Source organism: Chelonia mydas, chromosome 2 (assembly GCF_015237465.2).
Source record: "Chelonia mydas isolate rCheMyd1 chromosome 2, rCheMyd1.pri.v2, whole genome shotgun sequence".
Taxonomy (NCBI): Eukaryota; Metazoa; Chordata; order Testudines; family Cheloniidae; genus Chelonia; species Chelonia mydas.
Genome location: NC_057850.1, coordinates 118,582,914 through 118,606,590, shown reverse-complemented (window position 1 = coordinate 118,606,590; position 23,677 = coordinate 118,582,914). Strand labels below are relative to the sequence as shown.

The following is a 23,677-nucleotide window of genomic DNA, read 5'->3' as shown; positions in this document are numbered from 1 at the left end:
AAGTGGTCGGGAGCAAGAGTCGTTTTAGGTGGTGAAACATATTGGGCACTAGGGATGGAGAATGTAGGCTAGAAGGAAAGGGAGGTGCAATCTCATTTTATTTCTAAACCCATTTATTGCCAAACAAATATAGGGTATGTCAACAATCAAGGCAAACGTTGCAACAGAAAGTTCTGGAAATTGGTGGGGAGGAGGTGTAAGCATAAGTGGTGAAAGATATAGACCTGTAAGAGGGGATGATGCAGGCTGGAAGGAAGTGCAACTGTACTATATATCTAAACTATATATATATCAATTGCCTAACAAACAGACCCAGAACTTGGCTGAGGACACAAGTAATTCCTTCTCTCTCACAGGACTCTAAGGTAATGTAGATATTTGTATAGACACAATTAGCTTTTTGACAATTATTCTGAATTAGTTAAACCCTGGGCAGATTAAATGATAACATCCATGTCAAGCAGTAAAACAGGGCTTGCCCATTTCCATCATGAGTTTAGTTTAGATTTCTGTTTCTAGAAAACAGAGTGCAAATATTATAAACTTGCAGAGTTTTAAGAAAAAATGCTGATGTGGGGCAAGATGAATCAAAGGAGGAATTTTCTTAGTTCCTTAAAATCTTGAATTAGATAAATAAGGATAAATCTCTGCAGGTGGTAGTTCTTGCTGTTAGATTGCAAAAGACAGCAAATTCATGGGCCAAAAACTAAATTGTTGTTCCATCGAGGGGGAAGAAAAAAGATATTTTTAGTTTGCCACCTTCTTGTTTGACTTCTCATGACAAAAGAATTCATGACTTAGTATGTGTTTGGATACTCCATAATGAACCATATTGACCGTCAGGGAAACCTAAGAGGCCAAGGCCTGAGAACCAGATGATCAAAGGTATTTAGGCAACTAAAGATGCATTTTGGTGTGTACTGGGATTTTCAAAAGCACCTAAGCAGGTTAGGTGCCTAAGTCCTATTGAAATCAATCTTTAAATAATAATAAAGACCATGGGTGATTTGCGTGTCATACAAGAACCTAAGGATCGATTTACAGCAGAGACAATAGGTCAGATAATCTAAGGGAGTCTGGAATTATTGTCAACTAGATACGTGTTCCAGTTTCTGAGGAAAGTTAGTTTGCCCCTATACAGAGAAAACAACACAAGCTGGAGACTAAGGTAAAATCCTGGGCCCACTGAATTCAACTAGAGTTGTGTGGTTGTTCTCAAATGAGCCAGGATTTCACCCCCAAATTGCTGAGGGTATCAGATTCTGACAGTGAGTAGCAACTCACTGCTTGAGTAGTCCCATTGGAATGAACAGGACTACTCTAGGAGAAAGTCCTATTCAACATCCGTAAGGGTCTTTGAAATCAATTGGACAAGTAAAAGAGTAAGGCACTACTCAATTTCAGTCCACATATCAGAATCTGACCCTTACTATTTTCTTAGTCCTTAATCTGGTCAAAACTTTCAACTCCAATGGGAATTTAGACAGTGGAAGTTCTGAATAAAGACAAATTAAGGATTTTTTTTCCATGATAGTACTGAATTCCATATTGATGCACAACATGTTTATAGGAAATGAAAAATGTTGTAAGTCCATTTGGCAAATCATTAGCAGAGGAGAACATTAAGCTAGGAAATTCACAGGTTCCTGCCAACCAAAGTCAGCAGGAAACCACAACTAAATTGCAGTTGTCTAAAGTGATACTGTTTTATAGCTATAAATATGGAGGATAGAAGACTATAGCTGGGTTTAAAAAATTAATTAATAAATCCAGTTAAAATTACCAGGTGACACACAATATATATGTGGTCAATCAAACACATGTCATTTGGGAAATCTATGGGTCTTTGGCAGCGCTGTGCTTCCTATAACAGATATCAGGGTAGTAAGGAAGTGCGGCGGACTGAAGGAGAAAACAATAGTTAACCAGTACATTGAGGAAGAGTCCTTCTTTGGCCCCCAAAAACTAAAATCAAGAACTACTACTCCAGGAATCAAAAACAAATGTGAATTCAATGGACCTTCTTACATGAATAAAGTTATGCATGTTCCCTTTTCACTACCCACACTCTATTCATTACTCTTGGCTCGAGTGGCTCTATGGCAGTGGAGGACCCCTCTGTGGAGAAGGATTCCCAAGGGGGCTGAATCCACCATATTTAGGGCAGCTCTGTGTTGGAGGATCAGTGCAAATATACAGCAAAGTGGGGTAGAATCTGACTCCTAGTGTCTTATCTTTCCTGGAGTCCACACACATTATACAAGGATGGTAATTACATTTTCTGAATGATAAAAGTTATTCTATGGATTGCATTCTAATTAGTTATGAAAGTTACCTTTAAGCAACCATTTGGACATAAAAAGCAATAATTTTGCATATATGATAATGCCAGTGGGTGTTGCAAATGCTTTATATCCCAAAACTTTGCAAGATACCCCACCATAATCTAGCAAGCTTCAAACTTCATCTCTGATGACCAGGTAAGCTTTTCTTCCATTTAAGGTTAACGTTTTAGTTACTGTTATGATTGGTGAAGGGAAGTTTTGTAAATCCTTTCGCTATACTCAATCCTTTTTAGATTTATACAGATTAGTCCAGCTTCTCCAGAATTTTACATCCACAGAGGATTGTGTGTTAAAGGTGCAAGGCTGGGGCTCAGGAGTCTATTCCTGCCTGTGTGACTGTGGGCAAGTCACTTTGGCAAAATTTTCAGATGTGGATGCCTAAAAGTAATAATTTAAACCCAGATTTAGATACCTAAATAAACAGCCTGCTTTTCAGAAGGCCTGATCCCCACAGATCCTGTTGGTTTAAGGTAAGTTACAATGCATTTATATCAGTGTAAGAGCAAAATTTGGCTTGCAGGATTTACATAAATTGTTGCAGGTGTCACCACTTTCCAAAGCATATCACATTGCTACATATAATCATCAGCTCTTGTGAAATGTGCAATTTGCCAGCTATTAATGATTAGGAAAAGAAATTCTCAGCAATTTTCTTACTTGTTCCATAACAAAGCATTTTGCATTAACAATAACACACAAACTTCTCTTCTGAAGCTCAGACGTCAGTAAATCTGTGCATATTTTTGAAAAGAGTCTGAGAGATGGAAATGAAATATTTAAGTAAGAAAATCACAGAATCATAGGAATGGAGGACTGGAATGGAGGACTGAACAGGTCATCTAGTCCAGTCTCCTGCCCCGAGGCAGGACTAAGTATTATCTAGATCATTCCTGACAAGTGTTTGTCTAACCTGTTCTTAAAAACTTCTAGTGATGGGGTGTCAGTCCATGATCTGTTCCTCCTTGCATTTTGCTGTGACCCTGAGAGAACCTTTCCCAGTCATGAAGAAGAGCTCTGTGTGGCTCGAAAGCCTGTCTTTCTCGCCAATAGAAGTTGGTCCAATAATAGAAGATACCTCACCCACCTTCTCTCCCTTGCAATTAGGAAGTTTTTCCTAATGTCAAATCTAAATATCCCTTGCTGCGATTTAAGTCCATTACTTCTTATCCTGTCCCCAGTGACTAAGAAGAACAATTTATCACTTTCCTTGTTAGAACAACCTTTTATGTACTTGAAGACTGTGGTCATATCCCCCTTCAGTCTTCTCTTCTCCAGACTAAACAACCCAACTTTTTCAATCTTTCCTCATAGGTCATGTTTTCTAGACTTTTAGTTTTGTTTTTTTTTTTGGTTCTTCTCTGGACTTTCTCCAATTTGTTCACATCTTTCCCAGTTGTGGTGCCCAGAACTGGACACAGTACTCCAGTAAGGGCCTTATCAGTGGTGAGTAGAGTGGAAAAATTATTTCTCACGTCTTGCTTACAAAATGGAAGGTGATGTTATATAACACAATTTCCGAGGAACAACAGTGGATTAGAATTTGGAAGGGGAAAACCACGAGGATCATCCATTTGCATAGTGAAGAATCTCACCTAAGATGAGGGAGACCCACATTCAAGTCCCTGCTCCAATGACTAATTTATATTAAGTGGAGAAGCTTCAGTGGAAGAGACTCACTGAAGACTACCTGATAGCCTAGGCCGCACGGCATTCTCCTGAGCAATGAGAGATTCAAATTCAACTCACTGTTCCAAATCAGGCAGCGGGGCGAACTGAATCTCGGTCTCCCACATCCCAGGTGTATGCCCTAACCTTTGGGTAGAAGTTATATGGGACATTTCCACCACCTGTTTACTGGGCTAAAGATAAAAGGGGGGGGGGGGGCGCAAGGAGCACAGCACCAGCCACTTAACAAATCTAACCTGAAAATGTTTTTTTTGGCCCAAACTCTTTGGTAAATTTGTGTCAAATTCGTGAATAGTTTCAGGTTGACCAAGATTACATTTTTTTTAACAGATAAACTATGTGTCAGAAAAACTTCACCTGGGTCTTTTTATCTATTTGTGAAAGTCTTGGAATACCTCCCTGGGAAGAAATCAAGGGTATCCCTTTTCAGAGTTAATGGAGACAGATTCCTATCAGTCAACCCCAATGGGAAAACGTATTGCAATAAATAGATGTTCACACATCTTACATAGTGTATATTTCTTTTATAACAGAATAAGCTGATTCAGTGATACCTTATCACATATTAATCAAATCATTTTCTACCCATTGTCTGTTGTTGTTACCTAGATACCAGGGGTCAAATTAGGCTCTCATTTACACCTGTGTCTATCTAGATTCACTCCTCTGAAGTTGCTCTAGCTATAACTGGGTGCAAAAGAGAGCCTAGTGTGGCCCTGATCACATACAAACAGAAAGTGGAGCATCCCATAATCCCTCTCAGGAAGGCTGATTTTGAACTCAGACTGCTGTAAATCATGAGTAACTCCCCTGAAGTCAGAAGGGGAGATGCATCAGTGGGTTTCATTGCTCTAAGAAACAGTGTTGGTAGAAGATTTTACTCCTTGTAGCATTGTACATTAGCCGCAGAAAAGGAAGAAAAAGGATAGTCTCAATTTCCTGAGTGGAGAATTGGAGATGAGTCTGTTTTCTTAATGGGAATTCTTTTTTTTAAAAGTCTGTATCACAAAGTTCCCAAAACTTATGCTCATTTCCACTCTGAAGCTAGACAAGAGTGTATAACTAGCAAGAAAGCCACTGAAAACATCTGATGCAGTAAGAGGTTGAGAAAAGAGACTGTTGAACTCTATTGATTTGATTTATTTTTTTCCTCAGCAGCTTTTCATTTTCACAATGAACTCCATCAGTGAAGCAACTACAAAATTTTGCCTTGACTTTTTCAAAGTACTGAACAAAGATTTTCCATCTGACAATATCATCTATTCTCCTCTGAGTATCTCAGGTGCCCTGGGCATGGTCCTTCTTGGGACCAGAGGTAATACTGCCACCCAGATACAAAAGGTAGGCATCAATAAATCGTTTGTTTTATACCTGCATTTTTGTTCAACAATGGCAGACCATTCCCACGTGCAATGTCACCTGAGCTCCTCAAGGCTTTTCTTTCATTGTAACTCAGAGCAGTTTCCTTTTCCATGGGTAATATAGCCGGCACAAGCAGCAATTGCCCTGGTTAAGGTCGAAAGGCACTTCTGTATTGAATGGGATTGAACTTTGTGCCGTTGAAAGTGTGCCTGGCAGAAGATGCAGGTTGAGAACATAATTGTGAACTGGAAATAACATTTCCAGCCCAAGAACAAGAGATTTCCCCCCCTCAAGCCCTGATCTTGCAACCATTCCATAAGTGTGTGTCATTACATACATGAGTAGTGCATAATGGTACTTGGGTGTATTACTGTTTGTAAGACTCTGGCCTGTTGCAGCTTCACTTACCCTCCGCTGAGGTTGGTCTATTTTGGCCCATAGGGATGTTTGAGCCTCTTGGCCAAAAGCTCAGCCCCAGCAGAAGAGGTCATCTCAGATAAAACCTAGAGAAACATTGCTTCAATATTTGCAATTTCTGGCCCCTCATCTTCATTTTACTCATACTGCTTGGTGACATTTCTCTGTTGTGCATTATACCAAAAGAGAGAGATGTAGCCTAAATGGTTATTTCATAAATCTGTGTATCTCAGATGCAGGGTCCTTTTTAGTTGCTTACGATGAACGTGCTGAGCGTCAGATTTACTAACGCTGAAGTGTCACAAGTTTGGTCGTAGTTATAAAAAATAATTTGAATATCTAGTTTGGCAAAAGTAGTAACCTATTTTGGATCCCATGAGCCTGTATGAGTCACATTTTTCATTAGAAATGGGTTTGAATTTCTCAAGCTTGGATTGCACAGGAGTTAGTACTAATCAAGAATCATGTGGCTTCAGTCTTTGAATACAGCTGTCATTATTAGAACTTCCAGATAGATATTTTGCTGTGAAGGCTAGACATGTGACCCAATACAGTTAGCAGCTGTAAAGGGATCTGCACATGAGAGGAATGAAATTAAAAAAAAAACAAACAAAAAAAACCAGGTTCCAATGCTAGGCAAAACTCCTGTCTGCTTAAATATGGGTGGGAGCTAACTCTACATTTGACAAACAAACACTACATTTGTTGGAATTAAACCTAGCAAACTCTGAAAGCATTTCCATTGGTTTTGAGACTGTTCCTTAAATTTAGGTTTTGTAAAAAATAAGCTTTTATCCAAGTCCCAATCCTGTGATAGGATCCACTATTGCAGATCGCTGCATGCCTGCTGAATTTATTGCCCTATTGCAAGGTGTAAAAACGGAATATTATGGGAAGAAATAGAAAGTGAGTTCCACAGTCATAGAAATATAGCTCTCCCTTCTAGAGATTTTAAGTAGTATTCACTAAATGGCTTACTGATTTTGATGTCAATGGATGGACTGGGTTGAGAACACCTGCCTTTTGACATCGTGATGTCTATCTCCAGTAGAAAGGACAGGAGGTAAGACAGACAACTGAATTTTCTCGTGACAAGTTCTGTTTCACATTTTGTCATAAGTAAATCAATACAGAGTATGACTGTTGCAATGTTACATTTCCACCTCAGGTTCTTCGCTTCATTGAACTTAGAGAAAATGAAAATCCAGGAACAGGAAGCTCTTCTGAAGCAACAAGAAGGGATGACAATTCAGAGGTAGTCACAGACTACCTCTTCCTCCCCAGCTGCCGGTATCTTAGAACAAATGTTGGAGCTGGACAAACTTTGGAATTTAGGTTCAAATTCCCCAAATTGGCAGATTAGAATTATAACATAAAAATGGGGGGGAATGCTGTGATGGTGGGTGACAGAAGGTAAAGGGAGAAGGATAAAAATGTACACAAGATAGCAAAGAGTAAGGTTTAGGGGTTTTTTTAATTGAAAATGCTATCCAATTATATGCTTGATCTGGGGCATTCAGAAGTGATCAGTTCAGTTTGCATCTTGCTATTTCCGTGAGCTCCTACCTACCATGATCATGAGCACATGTGCATGTATAACTCAGACATACAGAAAGCATTTGCAAAGTACTACCCTTAACATTTTTAATTGTTCAACAAATTTGCATGTGTAGTGCTCCATAAGTAACAAGTGGAAAATCCCAAAAGAGCCACAGATTACTTAGTCCTTATAATAGGACTTTTGCTCCATAGATCTCCAGATTATCAGGAACAAGAACAAGTCAGAGAAGGCAAAGCTAGTTAAGTTATTGAATCTGAATGGTTTAATAGGAGAACAATTATTTTAAAAAAACCAGTGTCTCTGTTACTCTCAGCCTTCTTCAGTCAGAAATAAACTACAGCAGCTTTGTGTTATTTGAAGGTTCCTGATGATCAGTGTGATATATCTGGAGGGATTCATTCCCAGTTTAATGACATCTTCTCCGCAATCAACAAACCTACCACTTCTTACGAACTGGCTAATGCCAACAGACTGTATGGAGAAAAGACATTCAATTTTCTTCAGGTGAGTTGCACTGGGATTCACATTAATGGCCTGGGACATTGTAGGACAGATAGAGATGAACAACATGGGCTTAGTTCAGCTGAGGTCCCATTTCCTGCTGACTTGTATGTGATGTGGCAACGTACCTTGTTCTCCTCAGCAGACTCAGTCCTTTTTAGCCTGGGAGACACTGGCTTGGGCAAGGCAAATCCTTACAGGTAGCACAGGGTCTGGTTAGTCCTTTCCCTGATCAATCCCTGGTGCTTACTTTCCCTCCCTGCTGGATAGGGAGTGCAGCCTCCCTTCCTGGAAGGGTTCTGTGTCTTGCTGCCCTTATTCTACTGGCGGCTTCCCTGCTTCTCTCACTCTCTCACCCCCTCCCCCTACTTCTACCCCGGGGAGGGTTAAAAAAAAAAGAAAAAAAAAAAGAAAGAAAAAGCAAAAAAAAGGTCTCCAGCAGTTGGAGCCAGCTGAACCTAATTAGTTCTCTAGCAACCCCTTTTCCAGCTGAACCTTATTTCCCCATGGTTCTCCTCAGTGGGCAGGGAGAGGCCTTTTAATCCCCTGGGACTAATTACTACTCCTCCCTTTTTTGTAGCTGTTTGTCCTGGGTTTACCACAATGAGTTGTGTCCACTTAGACAAGGGGTGGAGTTGATCCCATGGAGGTACTGAACAGTAGGGCAGAACAGCCAATCATCTTAAAATAAAGTGGTTCCGGAATGGAATATTTAAGATAACTTAAATCTAAGGCCTTAGTTACAGGCTCTGCTCATTTCTCCCCTGGTCATAGAGCATTATAACCTAACTGTAATTAGGTGTGTTGAACAGCACTGAAAGCAAAATTTCTAAGTGTTTACTATTACTATTTATATTATGGTAGTGCCTACAGGCCAGGATCTCACTGGGCTAGACACTGTACAAAAATATAACAAAGAGACAGCGTTATGTAAACCTCACCCTGAAAAGCTGTTTTATACAGTACATTATTGTTACCCAGGTTTGTCTTCAGCTTTGTAACTATTACTTAAATAATTACTTCAGTACATCAACAGCAAAATAAAGTTTAGAGGGTTGCTATAGTCAAAAAAGTAACTGTTTAATCATGGCACCAGATACTCAGATATATATTCAGAGTTGTATTTGTTTATTTCATTGACAAAATTAAGATTTTAATGCTTTTTACTCTTGTTAGCACTCTAGAAGCAATACAATGATAGAAAAGTGAGCTAGAATTATGAATTCTGGCTCATGGAAATTCAATAAAATTGCTAGCTATGTTCTGGGGTTTCATGCTACATTTTTAACCAGTTTATTTCACATTATTTACAAGGCCTCACCATTTCATTTGTGTGAAATTTCATAGGCCCAAAAACTATTCACAAATCAGCTTTCAAAATTTGCTTCTAGTTTTAAATTTTATGTGGCAGCACCATTGCAGTCATCTTTAGTTATTTTGGCTGGTGGGGAAAAAGAAACATTACAGAACAGTGCTTCAAAACATTCATGAATTACATATAAATATACAGTCATGGACACACTAAGTTAGACAGCGACAGAAGTGGCCAGACAGTATATATTGGTTTCTACTTCCAAGATAAATTCAGGGTTCTACCTGTAGAACTAACAGAAAGACCTGTGGTGGGTCCTGTTCCACCAGTTTCTCCTGTTCCGCAGTCTACCCAGGATAGAAAGTAAACTTGAGAGACCTAAGGATTGGTTGCTGCAAGAGGAGGCGCATCTATCAGATCTTTCCTCTGAATGGGAGTAGGAAGTGGCCTACGTGAAAATGGTCCCCCAGTCCTTTAGGGCATAAGCAGCCATTTAAGGACCACGAGAGGACCTGTGACAACCAGATATTCTGGTTATTCAAGAGCGACCTAGGTCCACCTTCCATTGTGTAACCAGAACCTGATGTTCTCTAAATGCCTGCTAAAGTGGCTAGGTTGCCAGGGGGCTGTATATGTTTATTGCATCTAAAAAACAGAGAGTAAATCAGCCTTACATAACAAGATCACATGGAAAAGCAAACACCAGCCTCACCACAGCAGTAGTGAGAAGTCTGGGGAGAAGTCATTATTATTTGTGATGAGTAGTATAACATAGGGGCCCCAACCAGTGATGAGCTGCCAAAATCTTAACAACGGGTTCCCTCCTCACCCCACGAGGGGGTTGTTGCCCACCCCCACCCTCTGGGACTCCTGCCCCATCCAACCCCCTCCCCTGTCCCCTGACTGCCCCCAGAACCGGGCAGTAGGGTCTCATGGGCCACTGTAGTGGGTGCCCACCCCACCCCTAAGAGCCAGAGGCACCTGCCAGAGGGCGAGGTGGGGAGCCCCGGCGGTGCTTACCTGGGGCAGCTCCCAGGAAGCATCCGGCAGGTCCGGCTGGCTCCTGTGGGGGGGGAGCGTAGCTAGGAGGGGAGCAGGAGGAGCGGCCGCTCCCACCACTGATCACATCAAAAGTGGTGCCTTAGGCACTGACTCCCTGGGTGCTCTGGGGCTGGAGCACCCAAGGGGAAAAATTGGTGGGTGCAGAGCACTCACCGGCAGCTCCCCGCCCCGCCCCGCGCCCGGCCCCAGCTCACCTCCGCTCCGCCTCCTCCCCTGAACCCACCGCCCCGCTCTGCTTCTCCGCGCCCCCACCGGCTTCCCGCAAATCAGTGGTTTGGCGGGAAGCCAGGGAAGGCAGAGAAGCAGGCCGCGGCTTCCCACTCAGGCTGAGGGTGGCGGAGGTGAGCCCCCACCCCCACAGGTTACCTGCTGGGGCACAGGTGGCCCTCCTCGCGCTCCCTCCCCGCCGGAGCTCACCTCCACCTCCCTGGGCCTGAGCGGGAAGCCGTCGCTTGCTTCTCAGCCCACCCCGGCTTCCCGCACGAACAGCTGATTCGTGGGAAGCCTGGGGGGGCGGAGAAGCAGAACGGGGCGGCGCGTTCAGGGGAGGAGGTGGAGGCGGAGTGGAGGTGAGCTGGGGCCGGGGAGCTGCCGGTGGGTGCTCTGCACCCACCAAATTTTCCCCTTGGGTGCTCCAGGGCTGGAGCACCTGTGGAGTCGGCGCCTGAGGCGCCACTTTTGGCTGGTTAAATTTAGAAGCCCTTTTAGAACTGGTTGCCCCTCACGGAACAACCGATTCTAAAAGGGCTTCTAAATTTAACAACCGGTTCTACTGAACCGGTGCGAACCGGCTCCAGCTCACCACTGGCCCCGACCAGGGTCAGGGCCCTGTTCTGCTAGAATGCTGTAGAAACATAGTAAAAGACAGTCCCTTCCCCACAACTTACAGTATAAATAGACAGGACAGACACAGGGGTAGGAGAAAAGCAGTATCACTATCCTTATTTCACAGATGGGGAACTGAGTCACAAAGATTAAATGACTCTCTCAAGGTCATACAATGAGTCTGTGACAGAATCAATCAGCTGACGGAACTTCAAAAAGGTTCAGTGTTTGCCTCTTTTATGTAAACTGTCCAAACCTATGTGGCCCTGTATCTACGCTCTACTCATCTGGTCCAGTTCCTTCTGCTCGTCCCCACACTGTCTCTAACATGTACAAACACACTTTTGAATATTTTGTATATTTCTTGCAGTGTTGCAGAACTAAAAAACAGCGACATTTTATTCTATTCAGGAGACAGCCTAAAAAGAGACCTGTTTTCTGATATATTCTTCTGATCTTCTCTCTTATTGTACAGCAATACCTGTCCTGCATCCAAAAGTTATACCAGGCTGAATTGAAATCAGCTGATTTTCTGAATGCTGCAGAGGAAACCAGGGAGCAGATAAATTTGTGGGTTGAAACCTTTACAAAGGGTAAGGACAAGTCAGCCATTGGCTGCTATTTCTTGATATTTAATAAAAAAAACAATGAGGTAAAGTGTACAAGGTGCTTAAAAACCTGGAGGAGAAAACTATTTTGTCATAATTGGAGCATGCCCAGTATGCAGTGGCAGCTCTCAGCAATTTGACCACCTGAGTGACCTGAAGATGGATCATTAATTCCCACCGAGAAAACATATTTGAGGAGAACAGAGTAGCCAGCAGACTCTGGACCTAGTACAACACCCATTGAAATCAATAGGAATTCTTCTGACAACTTCAGTGGGCGCTGGATGAGACCACCAGTGTGGTTGACTGCATGGAGTTTAAGGAATTATTCAGTCAGATGCAAGAGGTATTGGGGCAAGGAGAGGGAACCTTCAAAAAGTACCTTGATTTCTGAGCTCCTCCACAGAGAAGCAAAAAGAAAAGGAGGACTTGTGGCACCTTAGACACTAACAAATTTATTTGAGCATAAGCTTTCGTGAGCTACAGCTCACTTCATCGGATGCATTCAGCGAAGTGAGCTGTAGCTCACGAAAGCTTATGCTCAGATAAATTTGTTAGTCTCTAAGGTGCCAAAAGTACTCCTTTTCTTTTTGCGAATACAGACTAATACAGCTGCTACTTTGAAATCTACAGATAAGGTAGATGACAGCACACTACTTAAAATTGACTTGGATCCAAGACTAGTCAGCAGAAAAAGAATAAAATGGCCATTTTAGGAGATGTCATCTATTCTCCATTATTCACTTGAAGCACATCAGTGTGGGGAAGCGACAAAGATGCTGCTTATGTTGCACTTGTTCTGTGAATAGATAGAAGACTTCAGCCTGTTAGGCCTGTCAGTCTAATATCTTTCATGTGTGTCCAGGGTCATGTGTATATTCTTACACCCAGGTACATAGATGCACTGTACATCAATGTTATTACAACAGATAAATGGAACTAGAGTTACTGAACTGCCAAAATGAAATAATTTGCCTCCATTTTTTTAAGGTAAAATCAAGAACCTCCTTGCCCCAGGCACTGTTTCTGCTGGTACTAAGTTAGTCCTCGTGAATGCTGTCTACTTCAAAGGGCAATGGGAAGTGGAATTTAAGAGAAAAGACACCAAAGAAAGAGCTTTTCAGATTAATAAGGTAGAGTACAGAAATACACATATCACATCATTGCTTCTATTGTTTTACACGCTTGGCAGAAAATGGGGAGCTACCATGGGATATGGCCCTCTGCCTGGAGACCAGCTCTGTGGGTGGAGAGGGAGCTGTTTCCCAAAGCTTCTGCTAGAAGAGTGCATCATGCCTGACACATGTACAATGCCTCACAAAGCCACTTGGAGCACAGGGGAAGTCAGTGTATAAGAAGCTGTGGCCTGTCAGCTCTTCATTCAGGAGTGGAAGTGCTCAGGACAAAGCCCTGCTTTTTCCCCTTCCCCTTTGGGGTTGCGGGTGCAGTTAGGTTTACTACCCTTGTAAAGATTTGCACTCATGTGAGCAAAGACCGACTGGCCCCTGAGCAGAGGCCTAGCATAAGGGTGCTTCTTGTACCTTCCCCCACTACACCCCTAATTTGGAGCAGTCCACAGTCTGGCCTCTAATCATTTTCTTCATAGACCCTTAACTGGTTTCCATTGTATTCAGACCTACAATGAACTGTTCTGCTGCCACAACTACAATGACGGCCACCAAGAGATCCATTTAGTTTGTGTTCGGTTTCCACATTCTGTCACCAGATTGAGCTCTCTCCTCATTAAGGTTGAATACTGAAAGTGGGTTTTTTTTGGTGACATTCTGCACATTGTCCCAGTGCTACTCCCCCTACCCCCATCCCCCCATGTTGGGTGGGCAATGAATGTAGAGTAGCCAGCTTCGTATTGCTTCAGTTCCATTTCACCTTCTGTTGGTCACACATTAGCACAATGTAGCAAAAACAGGTTGGCAACGTTGCGAGGGAAACATTTGTTTAGCTAAAGGAAAATTGTTCCTAGTGGAATTTGTTTCCATGAAATTGTTTTGTGGATGTCTGTTGCTTTTAGGTTTTGTACATTTCTGGGTCAACTTGACCTAAGAACGTGCTATTATATTGAAATTTAAATTAAACAGAAGATGGAAAGCCTGTAGCTTTAATGTTCTTAGCATGGTTCTCAAGCTCGACAACCTAACTGTGAGGCACACACTATCAGTGGCAACTACTGAAAGTGTTGGTCCAAGGAAATAGCATTAACTGTTCTTCTAAACCTTCTATTCGTTGTGGGGTGGGTGCGCCTGAGTGCAGACACAGGGAGATGATAAATGGTATCTTAGCTTTAAAGGGGCAGGGGAGAAGCAACATGGTGGAATCCTGGATCATGGGGATGGGCTTTATGGGATTTCCCAGTCCCCCCTCCCCCGATGCCTCACTGACCCCTTTCCCTTGAGTCCAAGATAGAGATGAATCTGTTGTGAGATGCTTGAAGAGATTCAAGGGGACTATATACACCTTTCTTTAGAAGGTGCTAATCTGGCCCTAAACAATCACTGCAGCATTTGGGTCCAAGTGAAGATGTAATACAACGAAAAACATGTAAATACAGGAGGATATATTGTATGTATTTCATTTGTTTCTAATTGTCATTGCTTTCAGACTACAAGCAAACCTGTGCAGATGATGTACAAAATGGGCGAGTATAAAATAGCTACAATAGAGGAGCATGATTGTCAGGTGCTTGAACTCCCGTACAAGGGTGATGACCTGAGTATGTATATACTGCTGCCAAAAGACTACACGGGTCTAACACAGGTAAAGTTACCTATGATGAGATGATAACCTTATAACCAGAATATGAACATGGCAATATATCTCTGACCACGTGGACAGGCAGTATAGAAGAAAATTACCTTTCCTCCTCCTTGTTGCAGAGTATGCAGCATGTTGAATAGTAAATCTGAAGGCAGGCTGCTTATGCTGTTCCTGTGTCTATTGAATTTTCAGGAAACAAACAATGAGCCAGCCTTTTTATTCTCCAAATAGCTATTAATTACATTGTCACTGTGCCCTAATTGCTACATTTTTGTATTATCAACCTTTCTAAACAGTTAATACCCACACAGACTCGTCTAAAAATGAATGAATAATAAATGCAAACAATATAGGTAACGCATCGGCAGATCCACAGAGGCTGTCTGCCACGTATTGCTGCCAGACTTAACATCTGATCCATCTCCCTAACCCTTCTCCCATACAATTTAATTGCAAAACACCCATTGACTTCACTGGTGCAGGATCAGGTCCTTTAGCTTTAATGGTAGAGGTCTGAGCACTGAAGTTAAAAGTTTCACCGTTGACTCCCACTGTTGACCCAGCATTGTGGTCATTATATTTACGTTAAAAAAAAGAAAACAAGATTCTATAATCAACACTGGACAAACACTTATTTGGAAATCTTTAGGGTACAGCTACATAGAGATAAAAGCCCTGCGGCTGAGGGGCTAAAAATTGTGGTGTACATGTTCAGGCTTAGGCTGGAGCCTGAGTTCTAGGACTCTGTGAGGGTGGAGGGTCCCAGAGGTTGGGCTCCAGCCTGAGTCCAAATGTCCACACAGCAATTTTTCAGCCATGTAGCCCGAGTCAGCTGAGACGGGCCAGCTGTGGGGTTTTTATTCTTTTGTAGACATACTGTTAGTGTACGTCATGCTACTGACCCCAGTAGTATTGTAAGAATCATGCCTGATGTGGCTACCACAGTGTGAATGAAAAATCATTTTTTCCAATTTCTCACACAGTTGCATGTCTTGTTGATTTTGACTCATAAGCACAAGATTTTGATTCCCATGTATCTTTATACCTGTAGCTGGAAAAGGAACTTACTTATGAGAAATTAACAACTTGGATTAGCCCCGACCATTTGAAAGAAGATGAAGTGGAGGTGTCTCTTCCTCGGTTCAAAATCGAGACAAGCGCTCAACTTAACAAATATTTAGAAGCTTTAGGAATGACCGATGTGTTTCGCCCAGGAGTATCAGATTTATCTGGAATGGCAAAAACAGATGGCCTGTCTATAAGTCATGTTATCCATAAGGCTTATGCAGAGGTCAATGAAGAGGGCACTGTGGCAGCAGCTGCAACTGACATTGGCGTAAGTGGATCCTCATTAAGAATACCTGTACAGTTTGTGGCTGATCACCCTTTCCTCTTCTTCATCAGACACCAAAAAACCAAATGCATTCTCTTCTATGGTAGAGTCTCTTCTCCTTAAAGGGAAATCTCTAATTAACCCACGAGATCCTGGGCCACAGAATTATAGTACAGAAAATACAACAGAAATGTTATTCTCTTCCTTTTCTCTTTTCCTTGCACTCTAGCTAGGTAGTGACTCCATAGTTATGGGTGAAAATGCACACGGTACTCATAGCAGGACTGTGATACTAGCACCACAGTCCTACCTTGTCTGCTGTTTCCCTCCCCCGCAAACTTGCTTCTCGTTCCTACTTAAAGAATGTCCCACTCTCTCAGCACCTGAGGAAGGACACCTCTGCAAAGTCCCAAATCACTAGGAATCTCCTTGACCAAAGCTTTGCTAACTAGTAGTGAAATAAAGAACTATGAATTTTATTAATCATCCTGAACTGAATAGGTATCAACACAAGCATTGACCAAACTCTTGCAGTGGAGAACCTGGCCCTGAGTTGTAGCAATGTAACAGGTGAATAATCAGGCTCATTGTTTTCACAGTTATTGTTATTGCCCTTCTGCCACCTTTACTACTCCTGGAGGAATTCTGTGCCAAAAAAATTAAAAACTCTGTGCACAATATTTTAAAATTCTGCAAAATTCTTCTTTTTAATTTGGGAAAATAACACAAAATAATCATGCCAGTTTCAATTATTTTGGTAATTAATTTCAAAATATCTATCAGCAAGTATGTCTGTAACAATACAGACAAAAATATAGCCCGGAAATGTTTTTTGATTAATAGATTCCTTATTAGGCATATTCATACAGAATTTTGTGTAATGATTAATTTAAACTAAATTAATACAGAACTTTGTGTAATGATTCATTTAAAGTACACCTGTACTCACAGAGAGTTGTGTTTACTTCATAAGGAATCCTGCTGAAGTGAGTAGGACTACCGGGGAGGAAGGCAGTACTCAATATAATGTGGAGCAAGAGGGAGAAGGGAGAGCTGGAAAACAGAGTCTGACCCTTTCGCACCTGAATATAAAGTTAACACTGTACACTGATACAAACTCCTACAGTCAGGGTGAGAGTTAGGGATGTTGTGGAAACTTTGTACTTCCTGACACCTGCACTGAAAACTAACAATAATGTTGCTGTGACCCCAGAACCTCTTAATACCAGCAGGCAATGGGGTGCAGAGGGCTCCAGGGTTCTCCTGATTCTCATTCGTCAAAAGAACGTCATGTGAGGTCAGAAATAAGAGTCCGTGTTGCGCTCTTCATCAATACTGTTGTGAAATGTATGTGAGGAAACTATGTAAGGAGTGATGTATCTATACTGAACATATGTTCTTAAAGTCTGTGTCTGGGGGCTGGTCACCAGCAAAGATAAAAAACAGGTTTTTTGTCATACACGAGATGTTTAGCCACCTACATATTTACATGTACATTGAGCATTGTCTCATTCACAATGGGTCTCCTATCACCAGTCTGAACGGAATGAAAATGAAGGATTGTGAATACTTCCGAAAGGAACTAATAGGAAGAAAACAGCAGGGAGGGAGAACCTTATCTTGAAGTGCACCTCAATGGTTTGTTCTACTATATTTGGGGGGCAAAGAAGACACCCAGGCATCCCTCAGCTAGGAAGCAAATGGACAGCAGATTTGCTTCATGAAGGTGGAATCTCAGCCAGGCTGGGCTGAAAACACTGGAGAGAACTTTGGGTGAGATAAGCTTCTTTATTAGCTGGTCAATTTCTTCGTTAAGTTTAGCTAGTCTATAGAAAGAGTGTTATTTTGCTTTATATGTAACCATTTAATTCCAGTATTTTTGCTCACTTTTACTTGAATCTCTAATCTTTGATAATAAATGTATTCTTGTTTTCACTATAAACATATCTAAGTGCTGTGGTGTGAAGTAAAGGAATGATCCTGAGTTGAATCTTACAAACTGGTGTGTACTGTTTCTTTGGGAACGGCAGGCCCAGTAATTCTGTGATTGTTCAGTGGATCAGGGACCAGACACTGCAGGGAACTGCTCTGAGGACTCGAGGGTTGATGTGTGTCCATCACTACTTGTGCAGAGAGGACAAGGCCCGAGGGATTCTGGAGGGTAGTGCTTGTATTGCCAGAAGCTGTTGGTTTCAGGGAGCTGATCCACAGCAGGCCCAGACATGACTGCTTCACACTAAGGCCAGATGGGGGTGAGGTGCCTCAGAACCCTGGGTACCCCTGGGGAGCGTCACAGTTGCATTAGCAGTTTTAAAAATCATTTAATTTGTTATAGTTTGACTAAGTCCAGTTGTTTGCCACGAGCTGTGAGACTATTGTGACAGGAAACTTGGGATCTTCCAAATTTCATGTAGCGATTTCCTGCCAGTTGTTTAGAGTTTAACACAAAATTAGAAAATTTTGTTGACTTGTCAGAAAAATCTAAATTGTAATTAACCAATTGTCTTCCAAAAGGGCAACTGGGGAAAATAACTCTTTCTGCAGCGCTCTCGAGATTGTAATTTTATGGCTTTTCTTTGGTGAAGTATTTTAGATGTATTTTGCTTTTGACCTTTTAATTTGTGCAATTGCAATGCATCTATACCGCTATCAAGTCAAAGATTCAATAAATCACTACATATTTTGTCATTTTCAGTAGTGGCAGGGAAATAAGCCAAACAGAAGTTAAAGACATACCTGTGTGCATGTGATAAGAGTGAAGCTGCAAGAGTATAACACTACTATAAATGGTCACATGGTGATAGACAGTATGTAGACCCCCTGTTCCAGACAGCACTTGGGCATGTACTTATGTCCCACTGATTGTAATGGGACTCAAGCAGTGCTTAGCATGTGTTTAAGTGCTGTCCTGAATACTCTCGTCAATCACGGCTATAACATACACCTTCTTCTAATAATTTTTAAGGGACAAGTGAGTACTAATAATTAATATCGATATTTTGGCAATGCTACTCAGTTTCATTTTCCAGTTTTATACTCCCCTGTTTCCTAATCATAAATGGGGAGTCTTAAAACATTGTTTCTCTAATAAACCAATATAACCTACCTAGACCAGTTTTTAGCATACATTTATGTCCCCTGAAAAAATGTGCAAAAGAAAGAAGTTGAATTCTACAGACTACTCTGTACATATGAGGTGAAAAACAAGAAAGCAGCCTTCTGCCTGTAATTTAGGGCTTGAAGCAACCCCCTGGGAACTGGGAGGAAAGAGTTTGGAGCAGGCACCAGGAAGCCTGTCTGTGCACATGGCTGGAAAGTTAGCTGCAGTTGCAGTTATGGCAGGTGCACCACTTGTGGCTGGGTGGTGTAGCAGCTCACCATCTTGCACCCCTTGCCGACAGCTTCTACGGCCCTGGGTGGTGTCTCTTCTCGTGACTTGGCCTTCCTGCCACTTTAGAGTCCCTCTCCTTCCAGAGTTTCCGTGTGCCACATGTACAGTGCCCTACACAATACTGGTCATCGATCTGCCATCCTCCTCCCCTCCCAGACTACTCTTCCACTCTACTCTTCTATCAGACTTGCAGCCCCAAGGCTTCTCCCTGGAGTCTATTAACCCGACTCAAAAGCAAAACACAGATTTCAGGGAAAGCAGTGTCAGGCCCTTTTCCAGGCTTGAACTTTTAAACCATCCTGTGTCCACACACCCCCTCCCGCAAAGCTCTCCATTCTTCTGCAGAGTACTGACTTTCGGGGACTACCCTCCTTAAGTCTTGCCCTGTTTGGATCTTCAACTCCAGTCCCTCCCAATGCTTTCTGCCTGTGGGGTGGCCTTCTCTCAGGCCCACTTCAAGATTCCCCTTCACTCCTGCTCCCTCTTCCATCAGGACCAAGGTATAAACGTCCTCCTGAACTTCCTCTGTGCACTATTACCCAGAGAAAGTCCTTTTCTACTTTGGGCTTCCTCCCTTTACAGAAACCATGTACATCCTTCCCCAGCTGGGTACTCATCTTTAACAGGCCAGGCCAGGCCTACCCTCCTAGTGCCACCACCTGTGTGTATTGGTCTCTCAGGCCCACATTAACCATTTCATCACCTGTGTGCAGTAAACACCACATCACACACCTCTGTAAACAGTTCTCTTAAAAAAAGAGTAGTTTCGTTTTAGAAACATGCTGTGACATTCTGCACCCCAAAGCACCCCATATTTACCATGGTGATGTAATTATGATATGTTTTGTACAAAGTATGCTTTGTAAGGTATTATTCTAAATGTCTTGATCTGTTGAACATTAATATCCTGTTGGAAGGATGTGCTATGCTCATATAAAAAGTTATGAAGTTTTGCTATGTGTGTGTTACTGAAAGATGTTGTGAAGTCGGAAACACCCACAACTAGCCTTTCAGGTACAACGATGAAGAAGCTAGACAGTGCTAATGGCTCATCAACAAAGACAATGGACCATGGAAAGGGCTTGTCCTCACCTGGGGACCCTTCACCCAGCCTATGAATAATGGCTTCTATGACTCAGCAAGGCATGCAAGGGCATGTGACCAGACCACAGGACACTTAACTCCATTTTGGTACCTGTATTTTTCCACAGACTGGGCTGGGAAGCTGGCTTGAAACAAAGGGGTTCCTGCCATAGGAGAAACTATATAAGATGGGGAGTGTTATCTTTTGGTCTTCACACCCCCACAACTCAACACCGAAAAGAAACGCTGGAAGACAAAGTACTTTGCATAGGGGAGTGGGAAACCCAGGCTACAAAGCAGATGCAGCCTGTGCCTCAAGAATCTGTAAGCCTGCTTGTACCATCAGTTAGGGTGAGATATTGCTGATTCAAATCCTATCTAGTATATATGACTTAGATTGCATTTTGTTTGATTTCTTAGGTAACCTGCTTTGATCTGTTTGTTATCATTTATAATCACTGTGTGGTTTTGAGTGACATGTTAGGGAATCTTTGTTCTGTTAACACAGGTGGGTGCATATCTTCCCCACATTGAGGGGGAAGCGGACTAATTTAATGAGCTTGCACTGTACAGACCCCTCTGCAGTGCAAGATGGCACAAGTCTGGGTTTATACTCCAGTGGGGGTGTCAGGCTGGGGAGCTGGGAAATTGACTGGGGCTCCATTGTTGGTCCATGAGTGGCTTAGGCAAAGCCCCCAGGTGACTCAGTTGGGGGTGTGGCGCCACCTGCTGTTGTGCTGGGTGATAACAGGGCCTGGAGAGGCTGGGTGTGAGTTGCCAGCAGAGCAAGTGTGGGAAGCCAACCCAGCTAAATAGTTAGGGGCCAGTTCCAACAGCTTCCAGGTTTCACCCCGGGTTCCATCCCATCACACATGGTTCTTCTCATCTTATTACCCCACATGTGATATGTGAAACATGGTGGCAGTGGTCAGTCTAATGAGAGACAATAAGAGTGTGTGATTAATAGGCAAACAAAGCAGCACCGAGAAACAGAGGAAACATGCAGCATGCAGGGGCTCAGACCAGAAAGCTGCCAGCCGTTCAACTACCATGTTTGCAGCTAAGCTAGTAGACCAATGACCAGTTCAATTCCAACCAGCTTGATTAGAACACAGAGGCTGTACGTACACTAGAAACTACAGATCTATCTGCACCATTGTAGCGCTGTTCCCGAGGTCAGGCACTGGAGCAAGCAGGGTAGCAGCCAAGGAGGGGTTCAAGGCAGGGGCAGGGCTGAAGCAAGGCTGGGTGCAAGGCAGGAGCAGCAAGAACAAGGTAACACAGGAGCAGGCACAGTTGTGGTGGGCAGGAGTGTTTAGAAACCAGCAAGCTGCTGCTGCTGGCTTAAGTGCCAGCCTACTGCTCTCTGTAGCCAGTCAGGGTGTGAGGCTAATCAGGCAGCCTGCTGCAGACCAGCTGTAGTGATGAGGCTGCCTGGAGACTAGCTCTGGTGGAGGCCCTGATTCCTGACAGTACTACAGAAAAGGCTCTGGGAGTTCTAGTGGATCACAAACTAAATATGAGTCAACAGTGTAATACTGTGGCAAAAAAGAGAATGCATTCTGGAATGTATTAGCAGGAGTGCTGTAAGTAAGATACAAGAAATAATTCTTCCACTCTCTCAGAACTGATGAGGCCACAACTAGAGTACTGTGTCCAGCTCTGGGCCCCACACTTTGGGAAAGAGGTGGACAAATTGGAGAAAGTCCAGAGGACGGTAACAAAAATGGCTAAAGGTCTAGAAAAGTGACTCTCAACCTTTCCAGACTACTGTTCCCCTTTCAGGAGTCTGATTTGTCTTGCATACCCCCAAGTTTCACCTCACTGAAAAACTACTTGCTTACAAAATCAGACATAAAAATACAAAAGTGTCACAGCACGCTATTACTGAAAAATTGCTTTCTCATTTTTATCATGTAATCATAAAATAAATCAATTGGAATTAGGGTCATCAAGCGATTAAAAAAATTAATCGCAATTAATTTTGCAATTAAAAAAATTTATTACGATTAATCGCGTGATTAATCTCACTGCTAAACAATAACAGAATGCCATTTATTTAAATATTTTTGGATGTTTTCTACATTTTCAAATATATAGATTTCAATTACAACACAGAATACAAAGTGTACAGTGCTCACTTTATATTTATTTTAGATTACAAATATTTTACTTTTGTAAAAAACTAAAGAAATAGTATTTTTCAATTTATCTAATACAAGTATTGTAGTACAATCTCTTTATTATGAAAATTGAACTTACAAATGTGGAATTATATAAAAAAACCCTGCATTCAAAAATAAAACAATGTCAAACTTTAGAGCCTACAAGTCCACTCAGTCCTACTTCAGCCAATCACTTAGGCAAATAAGTTTGGTTACAATTTGCAGGAGATAGTGCTGCCCACTTCTAGTTTACAATGTCACCTGAAAGTGAGAACAGGTGTTCTTATGGCACTGTTGTAGCTAGCGTTGTAAGATATTTATGTGCCAGATGTGCTAAAGATTCATATGTCCCTTCATGCTTCGACCACCATTCCAGAGGACATGCATCCAAGCTGATAATGGGTTCTGCTCTACAACAATCCAAAGCAGTGCGGACCTGTGCATGTTCATTTTCATCATCTGAGTCAGATGCCATCAGCAGAAGGCTGATTTTTTTTTCGTGGTTCAGGTTCTGTAGTTTCCACATCAGAGTGTTGCTCTTTTAAGACTTCTGAAAGCATGCTCCACACCTCATCCCTCTCAGATTCTGGAAGGAACTTAAACCTTGGGTCAAGTGCTGTAGCTATCTTTAGAAATCTCACATTGATACCTTCTTTGCGTTTTGTCAAATCTGCAGTGAAAGTGTTCTTAAAACGAACAACATGTGCTGCGTCATCATCCGAGACTGGTATAACATGAAATATATGGCAGAATGCAGGTAAAACAGAGCAGGGGACATACAATTCTCACCCAAGGAGTTCAGTCACAAGTATAATTTACGCTTTATTTTTTTAACGAGTATCATCAGCATGGAAGCATGTCCTCTGGAATGGTGGCAGAAGCATGAAGGGGCACACAAATGTTTAGCATATCTGGCACATAAATACCTTGCAACGCCGACTACAAAAGTGCCATGTGAACACCTGTTCTCACTTTCAGATGACATTATGAATAAGAAGCAGGCAGCATTATCTCCCGTAAATGTAAACAAACTTGTTTGTCTTAGCGATTGGCTGAACAAGAAGTAGGACTGAGTGGACTTTAGGCTCTAAAGTTTTACATTCTTTTGTTTTTGAATGCAGTTATGTAACAAAAAAAAAATCTACATTTGTAAGTTACACTTTCACGACAAAGAGATTGCACTATGGTACTTGTATGAGGTGAATTGCAAAATACTATTTCTGTTTATCATTTTTACAGTGCAAATATTTGTAA

The 23,677-nt window shown here is 42.2% G+C and overlaps 1 protein-coding gene across 2 annotated transcripts; it reads left to right on the top strand.

The window, feature by feature from the left end:
* The first annotated feature begins 216 nt into the window (after positions 1–216).
* Positions 217–17,779, top strand: LOC102948042 (serpin B3). 2 transcript variants are annotated; one of them, XM_043540198.1, is made up of 8 exons: positions 217–365; positions 5,190–5,372; positions 6,979–7,065; positions 7,732–7,875; positions 11,547–11,664; positions 12,670–12,812; positions 14,296–14,451; positions 15,503–17,779. In XM_043540198.1, exons 1-8 carry the CDS (start codon positions 237–239, stop codon positions 15,905–15,907), a joined length of 1,365 nt encoding a protein of 454 aa, XP_043396133.1. In that variant the 5' UTR covers positions 217–236; the 3' UTR covers positions 15,908–17,779. The 2 variants fall into 2 exon arrangements, with proteins under 2 accessions (XP_043396133.1, XP_043396131.1); XM_043540196.1 differs by having other exon boundaries at positions 232–365; positions 5,187–5,372.
* The last annotated feature ends 5,898 nt before the right edge of the window (positions 17,780–23,677 follow it).

Coding starts and splice junctions, on each gene's coding strand:
- LOC102948042 (XM_043540196.1), top strand. CDS start 237: ATGATGCAGGCTGGAAGGAAGTGCAACTGTACTATATATCTAAACTAT. Junction 7,876..11,546: donor AGACATTCAATTTTCTTCAG/GTGAGTTGCACT, acceptor CTTATTGTACAG/CAATACCTGTCCTGCATCCA. Junction 12,813..14,295: donor GAGCTTTTCAGATTAATAAG/GTAGAGTACAGA, acceptor CATTGCTTTCAG/ACTACAAGCAAACCTGTGCA.